Consider the following 11,420-nt stretch of genomic DNA (forward strand, 5'->3'; position numbering starts at 1 on the left):
TAAAGTCCTTTCTAAAGAGGCAAAGGGGCGGCGCCTGTGGCTCAGGGAGTAGGGCGCCAGTCCCATATGCTGGAGGTGGCGGGTTCAAACCCAGCCCCGGCCAAAAAAAAAATCACAAAAAAAAAAAAAAAAAAGGGAGGCAAAGGCCAGGCATGGTGGCTTTCACCTGTAATCCTAAGCACTCTGGGAGGCCAAGGCAGGAGGCTCACTTGAGCTCAGGACTTCAAGACCAGCCTGAGCAACAGTGAGACTCTGTCTCTACTAAAAATAGAAAAATTAGCCAAGCATCTTGGTGGGTGCCTGTAGTCCCAGCTACTGGGGAGTGTGAGGCAGGAGGATCACTTGAAGCCAGGAGTCTGAAGTTGCTATGAACTAGGGTGACATTATGGTACTCTAGCCTAGGGCAACAGAATGAAAGTGTTTAAAGAAAAAAAAAGGAAGCATAAATGAATGATTGTTCATGATGCTATTTTTGTTTTTAGGGGTTTTGAGACAGACTCTCACTATGTCACCCTCAGTAGAATGCCATGGCGTCACAGCTCACAGCAAACTCAAACTCTTGGGCTTAAGAGATTCTCTTGCCTCAGCCTCCCAAGTAGCTGGGACTACAGGTGCCTGCCACAACACCTGGTTATGTGATGCTAGTTTTGGAATGAGAGTTGTGTGGAAAAATACAAACATCATAAACGAAAGTCTAATCTAAATTTCGTTATTGCAGTCTTCAGCACCCCCTAGAAGTTGCAGGTCCTTTCTTCAGAGCATTATGTTGCCCCCATTCCCAATTATTGCTCCCTCTCTCCTATGTAAAGAGTATCAGAAATCAAATACAGAGACACAGAGGGAAACATCACTTTTATTTTATTATCTACATTGCATTGTATTTGCTAGATTACAAAAAAGCACGTAAATACACAAGGTTTCTGGGGTTAAATTCTCTAAAACAGTGGGGGAAATAATGTAAATATATGCAAACAAGGCTCGGTCTCCAGTAGAGCAAGTCAGGCCAGGTGCTATCTGATTCCTGGGGTAATGAGATCTTAGGGCTGAAGCCCAGCTCCTCCTCTTTAAGAGGCAATGGCGACTCAAAGGTTTTTGCATTTGTTGGAGGTCCTAGTTTATGGCCCCATCACATACGAGGTGTCTGATTCCCTATCCACTCCCCCAAGTCTGAAGCCCTTCACCCTCCCTCCTAGTACCCTCTCTGGGGAACAGGGACCTAGGTTATGTTTCTAAAACTTCAGAACAGGTCAGTATTCAAGGAAATGAGAGTTCCATTTTAGACATCCTCTCCATCTAGAGGAAATAGGGAATTTTTAGTTTAGTTTTAACTCATCATGTAAATCAGTTCTATTTCCCCAGTTCTCCTCACAGGGCTTTGTTGCATACTCAGTGGAGAATGTGCAGAGACCATATTGTTCAGCTATACACTGTAATAAGTAGGCCAGGATTCCTATTGGAGCTCAGCATCCAAGCTGCATTATCCACTCACATAAGTGCTTGGGGTGGGTGATGAATGAGGACAGAAAATGGAAGAACACGGTGCAAAGGTAATATAGGAGCAGTAAGTTGGGCCAGGGGTCACTTGCTAAGTACAAAGTAAGACCTACATTAAGACCTACTTCTGTGCCTGTTGTCTAGTCAGCAGCCTCAGTGGCTGCACTGGGCACCTATGGCTCCAGCCTCCTTGGCACGGGTGCCCCATCCGAGGCACAATCGCACTTCTGCACCCTCATGTTGGGCAGGCTGACCACCTGGGGCCTGGTCCTGTCTCCCTCTCTGATGCTGACGATCACAGGCAGCGAGGCCACCTCCGAGGGGATGCACTGTCGCGGCCCCAGAAATGGCCACTTGGATGTCAGGGGCTCTGGGAGCTGCTGGCAGGTGCCCACACACTCGAAGGCCAGGAAGCCTGGGGGCTCCAGGACCCAGTGCTCAGCCCACTTCATCCCCTGCAGGTCAATGTACATCTCCTGGCGGCAGCAGCGTGTGCTCTCGGTCACTGGCATGTCAGGGTCACAATCCCCCTGAGCTCTGTGTGGGCAAGGACAGGGTCAGAGGTCAGCTGGGAGGGCTGAGATCAGGGCATGTGGGAAGGAGATTTATGAGCCATCTCTCATTATGTTCAATAATGTTCGGGATATGGCATGGGTAGCTAGAAATAACTAAAACAAATTAATAACTGAATCTTATCCAGGCCCTCCTTAGAGCCAAAGGAAGAATTTTTTATTTTTTATTTTTTTAGAGACAGAGTCTCACTTTGTCGCCCCTGGCCTCACAGCTCACGGCAACCTCCAACTCTTGGGCTCAAGCGATTCTCTTGCCTCAGCCTCCCAAGTAGCTGGGATGATGGTCCCCTGCCACAAGCCCGGCTAGTTTTTTAGAAATAGGGTCTCACTCTTGCTCAGGCTGGTCTCGAACTCATGAGCTCAAGCGAGCCACCCACCTCGGCCTCCCAGAGTGCTGGGATTACAGGCGTGAGCCACCCAGCCTGGCCCAAAGGAAGAATTATAGACATGTCTCATTAGAATGATTCCCACAGCAGCCTGAAAAGTTAGCCATTTCAAGTTAACTTTGCCTATTTGTCTCTTTATTCGGGCACATCAGTTTGGCCCTCAGCACTTACCCGTAGTCCTTGAGGTCCAGGGTGTGCAGCTCCAACTGGGGCTCACCGTGCCCGGCGCCCAGCGCCCCCTGCCCGGCGAAGCTCACCAGCCTGTGGGTGCCAGAGGCCTGCGGGCCCAGGGGCTCCCTCTGCACCGACACCTGCAGCAGCAGCGGCTGCCGGGGCCGGCTCAGCTGCTGCCAGAAGTTCACGGCCTCGGTCACGTCGAAGGTCTTCCAGCCGCTCTCGTGGACCCACACCAGCCTGAGACGCGATGCCACCGCGGAGACACAGCTCGTGGGGGGCGGGGACTGGGACCGGCTGTCCCCAGGGCCCCGCCGCGCCTTCCCTCCCGCTCCCCGCGCCCCGCGCTGGGCCCAGCAACCCTGTCTTCCCCGCCACCCCCAGCCACCACCCCCACCTGGAGTCGATGAGGGAGGTGCGGTTGGAGCCATCGTCGCGGACGCGTAGCCACTTGACGGTGACCCGGGCACGGGTGCTGCGCGGGGACAGCCTGTGCAGTGCGGCCGTGGGGACCGGCTCTTGGAAGAGCCGCAGCACGGCCTGCACCAGCTCGCTGTGGGGTGGCAGCCGCTGCTCCATGCTGAACACCAGCAGGTGCGTGTTGGCCTCGGACACCAGGAGCCTGCCGGCCACCTCTACGGACAAAAGCAAGGTCACCAGGGCCTCTCAGGATACCGTAGATAGGACCTCTGAGGTGGCGGGACCCAGGGCCCATGACCAAGATTTCCCCAATAATACACAGGGAGAATTTGGGGGCTGGGAAGTGGCTAGGCCAAGAAAGAGACCATCTCTATCCCCTAATAAGAAAAAAAATAGGTTGCCCTTAGGCACAGTACCCCAGAAAAATTACATGGATTTAGGGCTTGTTTACTAGCAACCTCCAAGCTCAGTTGGAAGGGTCAGCTTTAGGATCCTGTGCAAAGGACAAGGGCTTCAAGTGTGAAGCAGTGCAGCCTTCCCTTTTCTTTTTTTTTTGAGACAGTCTCACTTTGTCACCCTCAGTGGCATGCTAGGGTGTCATAGCTCAAGGCTACCTCTTAACTCTTGAGCTCAAGCGATTCTCTTGCCTCAGCCTCCCAAGTAGCTGGGACTATAAGCACTCACCACAACACCCAGCTAGTTTTAGAGAGGAGGTCTCGCTCTGGCTCAGGCTGGTCTTGAACCTGTGAGTTCAGGCAATCCACCCTCCTCGGCCTCCCAGAGTGCTAGGATTACAGGCAGTGAGCCACTGCACCCGGCCCGGTGCAGCCTTCTTTAGGCAAAGGGGACCAAACCAGGAGCGGGAATGAGAGTGGGAGGTCTCCATTGTGGTCACCAGTTGTGGTCACCAGCTGGACTGCACTTTTCTAAGGGGCAGAAGAAGAGCCCTGCACTTGCTTTATTCCTCTCTTTAGTGAGAGAGCTCACGTCTGGTGAAACATTCCCCAAAGGAGGAACAGGAGCTAGCTGCCTATAAACAACTTTTGCAGGGCCGAGGAAAATGGCAGGGACCAGCGGCACACCCTCCTGAGGCACCAGTCAACATGTCCTTAACATCAGAGGCTTCAGGGTGGCAGCATGGTCACCCAGCGTCCAGCCACATTGCTAACAACAGTCACCTCTGCTGCCTGTTCAGGACCAGTATCCTCATCTCCCCAGACACCCCGCAGGGCCTGAGGAGGTGGCTCCCAGCCCTAGGGAGGTGAGAGGCTCCAGCAGCATCCCTGACAGATGAATATTAATTGGGTGGTAAACTTTATTCATTTCTATCCACAATGACTCGCTTTAATGTTCGCATTGCTGGGAGACAGGTAAGACATAGTCATGCCCCGGTTCTAGATGAGCACACAGTTGAGAGAAGATGTTAAAGCCATTTGCTCAAGGTCAGGCACAGACCAGAGTGGCCATGTGGAAACAGACCCCAGGAAGTCCTGACTGCACCACAGCCCTCTCTGAGGTCCTGCCAGGCCCGGCCTCCCACTGGCCCTGCTTTCTCTCCTCTGCCCTCCTCTTCTCCCATGCCTTAGCCCCTCCTCACTGGCCCTTGGACGGTGGCCCCCCATGGCCTCCCACAGAGCCCCACCAGAGTGGGTACATCCAGCCTGCCCCCACCCCAGGGTCAGGGTGCAGCAGGGCCAAGTGCCTCACCTCGGAAGTTCTGGCTGAACCTCTTCCCTCGGGAGCGGTCCCCATGGCTGCGCTGCAACAGGGCCACATACTGGGCCCTCACGTGGGCAGGGATGGCCAGCTCCCCTACATCCACCTTGTCCAGCCTGGGCACCTCGCTGAGGTGCAGCTGCTGCAACAGGCTGCTCAGGAGCTGCTCCTCAGTCAGGGGTGCCCCGGGGCCAGCCAGGGATAGCACCCAGAGTGCCCAGCAGAGCCACAGGGGGCACATGGCAGGGAGAGCAGAGTGGGTGTGTTCCTTGTGAAGGTTCCTGGAGGGTCTCAGGCCCAGCTGGGTGTGCTGAGAGCCAGGGCTGGGCCAGCTTTATAGCAGGCCCTAGGCTGGTCTGGGGTAGTGGGAGGGGGCAGGGAGGGAAGTCACACCCCTCAGACCTCCTGGGAGCTCAGCAGCCAGACAGGGCCCTGAGCCCTGAGGAGGGGGTTGTCTAGAAAGGGCAGGGCCGTCTGGATGCCACACAGGGCCCGGAGGGCCTCTGGCTGTGCTGTCTGGGCAGCTCAACAATATTTTTAATGCATGTTGAATTTCCCTGCTCTTGAAAAAGTGAGGCTATTCTGTGAAAAGGGCAGTTCCCTTAGCCTGGGGCTTAAATGTCTTTTTTTTTTGAGACAAGAGTTTCACTTTGTCACCCCCCACCCCCCCCACCCCCCGGTAGAGTACGTGGCATCACAGCTCACAGCAACCTCAAACTTCTTGGCTCGAGTGATTCTCTTGCCTCAGCCTCCTGAGTAGCTGGGACTATCAGTGCCCACCACAATGCCCGGCTATTTTTAGAGATGGGGGTCTTTCTCCTGCTCGGGCTGGTCTCAAACTCCTGAGTTCAGGCAATCCACCTGCCTAGGCCTCTGAGAGTGCTAGGATTACAGGTGCCCACCCCTTAAATGTCTTCAAATCTCCTGGAGGCTGACCTGGGCCTAGGTTTCTTCATCAAGAAGGGTGGAGGGAAAGTATTCTGTATTCCTGCCAGTCCTGGCCAATTTCCCAAAAGCTCCTCAGTCATCTTCCTCCATCTTTCAGTTATTGCATAGCCCCCACCCCATGGGGCCCTGAAGGTTAGATCAGTCCTTGCCTTCCCGTATGACAGAGAAAGCTGGATGCTCTCAGGACAAAAATATGTCAGCTGGATTCTCTTTGGCAGTGACAGGAAAGAACTTCTGCAACTGTCTTTGCAATCACAAGACTGGAGAGTGAGAGTTGCCCCTTCAGATAGCAGAGCCATTCTGGGGCATGCTGTGCCCTGTGAGCTGGCTAGGGGGTATGACCAGTGCTCAGCTTGAGCTCAGGTCACTTTCAGACACAAGGGTCAGGAACCTTATTCAGAGGCCAGAGCTGCCCAGAGGTATCCCCTGTACAAAGCCACAGATACTGGGGGGATATTGTGGTGGGAGTCCCCCGAGGTCTCCTCAAACACTCCTTTTAGACTGGTTGGGTTCAAATATGGGTCCTGCTACTTGCTAGCTGTTTGACTTGCTAACAAGTTATTCAGTTTCCTCATCTGAAGAAGAGGGTAGGGTGATAAGAATAGGGTCTACTTCAGAGGGTTAGTATGATGATCAAATGAATTAATATAAGTAAAGTATTTAGTCCAGCACATGGTGAACGTCTATATGTACATACAAATGCTGTGTATATAGAAATGTTTGCTATCATTATTACGTGCCTGAAATCCATTGTCAAGGTTGTAGCTTTTTGAAACTATCAATACCAAACAGCAAACATTTCCTGAGTGCTCACTATGTGCCAGTCCTTGTTCTAAGCTTGGAATGTGTATGAGGCAGATGTGAGCTGCAGGCGCGCCTTTAGGATGCAGCAGCAGCTCTGCCTGGTGAAGTAACCTGCCCATGCTCCCTCCGTTTGGGGAGGACTTGGTAGGCAAATTCAAGCATCTGTCTCTGCAGGTGACTCCTCCTGGCACTGGCAGAGGGGATTTGAGGATGTGCAAGAGGAAGCCCCTATGCAAGCTCAGCAGCTTCACTTGCCTGCGTTCTGTCACGTGGGGAGCTGAGCAATGATGATGGAGGAGGACAAGGACTCAGGGTCAAGGAGCTGGCAGGCAGGGAGCATCTGGCTCTCCCTTCCAGTGGGGACACTCTGGCCCCTTTGCAGGTATGCTGTGACAGGTCTCTCGTCCCTTTACGTATCCAAGGCAAATGAAGAGAGGAATTTCTGTGCTCAAGGGCACAGACATGAAAGCTCAGGGTCACCATGCACAAATTGCCACTATATGCATAAACATAGAGGGGTTTTAGTAGTAAGGGAAGGACTTACCATCCCAGCAGGGGAGAGGGAGGAATGAGAATAACACTGATAAAAATCACAATGGCTAAAGGTGCCTGTGGGCCACGCACTGTTCTGAGTACTTTATATACACCATTAACTCTTTCTTCTCACAAATCAAGGAGGAAGTTGCCATTATTAGTTCCATTTTGCTGAAAAAGAAATCAACGCTTTAAAAAAAGGGTTAGCTGACCAGGCCAACCTCACACAGCTAGTAGGTGCTAGGTTGTTTGAAGTGAAAAAACAGAGATTTGCTCACTTGTACACATAAGCCAAGTTAGAGAAAATACAGAAATTCTAACTCTGGGGATCGTGACTTCAGCTCCTTCTCCGCTTCCCTTTCCTTTGCCTTCCCTTGTTTAGTTCCACAGAATTCATGTAATTCACAAGAAGAAATTCAAATCCCATCTTGGAGCTCAGCTCTCACATAGTTTGAACATCCTGGGAACTGTCCCCACCTTTGTGTTGGGCCCCCAAAAGGCCTCCTGCTCTCTCTGTGACAAGGGTAGCCTTCTTCAAAAGGGTAGCTGCTGCCTGTTTTTGCAAGTGATTAGCAGGGGAAAGACTTACTTGATGCAAACATTTGGGCCTTAAGTCAGGCCAAAAGGTGCAGAAGTGTCACATTTACAGGCAGCCCAGGGCCTGTGGTCCTCAGTCCCTGGAAGCCGTTCTGGGCTAGTGTTCCATAAATATGCAGCAGTCCATCACTCTCGCTGCTGGGTGAGAGGAAGCCTGTGGCGTGGTGCCAAGGATATAACACCCAGGCTGCCCTTGGCTGCCATGAACCCCTTCCTAAGCCCCCAATAATCCAGACCCTACTGGGAGCTCCCAAGGAGACCTTGCAGACCCCTATTCTGGGAACCTGCTGTCCCGGGGCTGAGGGAGGCCAGGCCCCGCTGCTGCTTCCCTGACCTGCAGACCACCCCACTCCCCCCCTCGATCCCCGCCTCCCTGCACACACACACAAGGCCCTCTCCCACCTAAGACACACCTCAGGACTAAACCTCTGGGAGTTTAGTCAAGATCAAGAACCCCTTCCACACCTGAGCAGCTGCCCAGCTAAATTGAAACTTCATTTTCCGGAGAAGATGGTAAACTAGAGGAACCATCTCCTGCTTGTTCACTGCCTCCCCCAGAAGTCTTGCTGCTATTTCTGGATCAGCCTCTCAGCACAGAACTAAGTCTAAAACTGAGCCTTCAGGAGAGATGGAGTTATACAGACAGTCCATCCTGAGAATTAATCCCGCCTGCCGTAACAGATGTTTGGGGCATGGTCCCCAGGGAGCTTCTGGGGGCCACTGGGAGCCTGGGGACCTGGCTCAGTTTAGGAAACTGAGACCCCTTCCTGATGTTAGCGGACCTCTTTTGAATATGGGAGCCTGGGAACACTTAGCACCAACAGTGACTTTGCCCAGCCAGATGCCCCACCTGTTAGTTAGAATGAGAGCGCTTTGAGCTGAAATTGACTATCACAGCCATTCTCCTTAACCTAGATTTTGGAGCTAAGGAAATTGAAGCTCATGGAGGTGACAGCTTCCCCAAGCACACACAGTTAATGATCAGTGCCCACATAAAGTTAGGTCTTCCAATTCCCAGGCCAAAGTTCTTTCCATACTCTCAAACCATTTCTCTGTGCCCAGTTTTGCTCAGGCTTCCTGAAACCAACGGGGCTCATCCATCAATCCTGGGTAAACGAAGGACTCCGGCAACCCAGGGTCAGATTGTGACGGGCGAGGAGGTATGAGAAGCAGACAGACAGAGGACAAATCCCCCAGACTCCTATAGCCCAAGACACAGGCCCTCGGTCCTGAATGTGGATTCCCAGCAGCCTAAAGAGTTTTACTGAGGAAATAAAATAATTGGGCAATTAGCTGGAGGCCAAAAGAAGAACTGGATTGTGGATTGGGAGGCTTTTTACAATGGACTGATTAGTTGTCAGGAGCGAGGGCAGCCGTCCTTTGTCATGCAGAGGAAGGAGCCAGGCCTCCCCTCATATGTGGGTCTGGGTGGAGAGTCTGGCTATGGGGTCAGGTCAGGCGGAAAAGCAGAAAAATATAATAGTAAAATAGCCTCTTCCTGAATTCAGGAAGAAAAAAAAGCCTCTCTGTCCTAGAGGGAAAAAAGGTGTTTGGAGAATAGGGAATACTACTTACCAAGCTATCTAAATCAGGCTTCTTTCTTTCCTGGAGATTCCTAAGGTGGAAGTAATCCAGACTATGAACCCATTTTGTTAGGGGTTTTTAAATTTGTTTTTTGGGGGGGGTGTTTGTTTTTTTTTTTTTTTTTTTGTAGAGACAGAGTCTCACTTTATGGCCCTTGGTAGAGTGCCGTGGCCTCACACAGCTCACAGCAACCTCCAATTCCTGGGCTTAAGCGATTCTCCTGCCTCAGCCTCCCGAGCAGCTGGGACCACAGGCGCCCGCCACAACGCCCGGCCATTTTTTGGTTGCAATTTGGCCGGGGCCGGGTTTGAACCCGCCACCCTCGGTATATGGGGCCGGTGCCCTACCGACTGAGCCACAGCGCCGCCCCGGGTGTTTGTTTTTTTGAGACAGAGTCTCACTTTGCCACCCTCAGTAGAGTGGTGTGGCAACCTCCAACTCTTGGACTCAAACAATTCTCTTGCCTCACTCTCCCAAGTAGCTGGGACTACAGGCACCTGCCACAGCACCCGGCTATTCTTTTTAGAGACAGGAGTCTCGCTCTTGCTCAGGCAGTTCTCAAACCTGTGAACTCAGGGCAATCCATTTGCCTCGGCCTTCCAGACTGTTAGGATTACAGGCGTGAGCCACTGCACCCAGCCATGGGTTTTTAAATTTTTTTTTTTTTTTTTGTAGAGACAGAGTCTCACTTTATGGCCCTTGATAGAGTGCTGTGGCATCACACAGCTCACAGCAACCTCCAGCTCCTGGGCTTAAGCAATTCTCTTGCCTCAGCCTCTCGAGTAGCTGGGACTACAGGCGCCCGCCACAACGCCCGGCTATTTTTTTTTGTTGTTGTTGCAGTTTGGCCGGGGCTGGGTTTGAACCCGCCACCCTCGGCATATGGGGCCGGCGCCCTACTCACTGAGCCACAGGCGCCGCCCGGGGTTTTTAAATTTTTTAAGATTTTTTTTTGGAGCTGTGCTATGTTGCTCTTAGTGTAATTATATGAATGCTATACAAGAATGCAAATACTTTACGTCAGATAACCCAAACGTCTCGGATCGCCCTGTCCTCTCTACACCACACTCCATGATTACGGCAGCCACTCTCCCTAACCTGGTGTTATCTGGCCCAGCCAACCTACCTACACAGCTTGGCCATCATGATACAAACTGCCGCTGATCTTGGGGATGGGCTCCCCATTCCCCACCTCCCCCTCAGCCCCAGACACCTTTTCTACACCCCCACTGTTCTGGTACCTCCCACCTTTCACCACGTCTGGGATTGGTCCAGGGGGAGTTCCTGAGGACAGTGATTTCTGCCCAGAGTTACATGAGGAAACTGTGTTAGTTCCAGACTCCTGGACCCCAACCCAGGTCTCCTGAGGGAGCTTTGCTGGGGCTATGGAGGAAGAGTCTATGCACATTAGGTTTGAGAAGCAGGGAAGGATTAGGAAGGGTAGGGGTGATAGCATACCTGTGAGGTGAGGGCTTTGGTTGATCCAGCGTTGACTTTCTTCATCACTGCAGCATTTCTCTGACTAGCAATGTGACGAGATTTTCTCATTTAAGAATAAAAAATTGTGTAATATTAAAAAAACAACAACAAAAACCCCATGAAATTATTAAAATTACACTTAACTTGACCCTTCCAGATGATCCCTGCATATGATGAGAGAAATAAAAACTGGAAAATCATTTTTTTCTAAGGTATTTTTCTGAGCTTTCTCTGAAAATTTGAGAAAACAGGTGAACAGGCTTTACTCTCTGTCAATGCTCTGAACATAATCTTGTACATGAGTATTAAGTATCATAATATTTAATGCTTCAAAGTTGACAATAGGTAAGTCCAAATAGATCTATTAAATTGTACTTATTTCCATCTTCCTAGAAATTTTTGCTTTTTTTCTATCAACCACTACTGCAGAAACAAACAAAACCCTTTTATGTTGCCTTTCCTTATAGCTTCAGCATTTCTGAAATATTTTACAACCAAGAATCCTGATGTAGGAGCTAGGAGGCCAGGGTGCTGATTGTAAACCATCTCTCCCTGCCTGGGTTACCCCTACCCTGTCATTCTGTGCCCATGCAGAACGGTTCCGGTCTTGCTCCTAATCAGAAACCACTACCATGACTTCGCAGATCACAAATGTTCCTCCTCCTGTGCTCTCCTGGAAGCTCCTCTCCAGATCCCAGCCTGACTTTCCAAC

General features: G+C 51.4%; 1 protein-coding gene across 1 annotated transcript; it reads right to left on the reverse strand.

The window, feature by feature from the left end:
- Nucleotides 1-847: 847 nt before the first annotated feature.
- LEFTY2 (left-right determination factor 2) lies at nucleotides 848-5,389 on the reverse strand. The gene is made up of 4 exons (XM_053604058.1): nucleotides 4,754-5,389; nucleotides 3,024-3,261; nucleotides 2,624-2,866; nucleotides 848-2,031 (listed from the first exon to the last, which is right to left on the reverse strand). Exons 1-4 carry the CDS (start codon nucleotides 5,001-5,003, stop codon nucleotides 1,668-1,670), a joined length of 1,095 nt encoding a protein of 364 aa, XP_053460033.1. The 5' UTR covers nucleotides 5,004-5,389; the 3' UTR covers nucleotides 848-1,667.
- Nucleotides 5,390-11,420: the final 6,031 nt, after the last annotated feature.

Source organism: Nycticebus coucang, chromosome 10, assembly GCF_027406575.1.
Source record: "Nycticebus coucang isolate mNycCou1 chromosome 10, mNycCou1.pri, whole genome shotgun sequence".
Lineage (NCBI taxonomy): Eukaryota > Metazoa > Chordata > Mammalia > Primates > Lorisidae > Nycticebus > Nycticebus coucang.

Coding starts and splice junctions, on each gene's coding strand:
- LEFTY2 (XM_053604058.1), bottom strand. CDS start 5,003: ATGTGCCCCCTGTGGCTCTGCTGGGCACTCTGGGTGCTATCCCTGGCT. Junction 3,262..4,753: donor GTTCAGCCAGAACTTCCGAG/GTGAGGCACTTG, acceptor TTTTGTCCGTAG/AGGTGGCCGGCAGGCTCCTG. Junction 2,867..3,023: donor ACCTCCCTCATCGACTCCAG/GTGGGGGTGGTG, acceptor ATCGCGTCTCAG/GCTGGTGTGGGTCCACGAGA.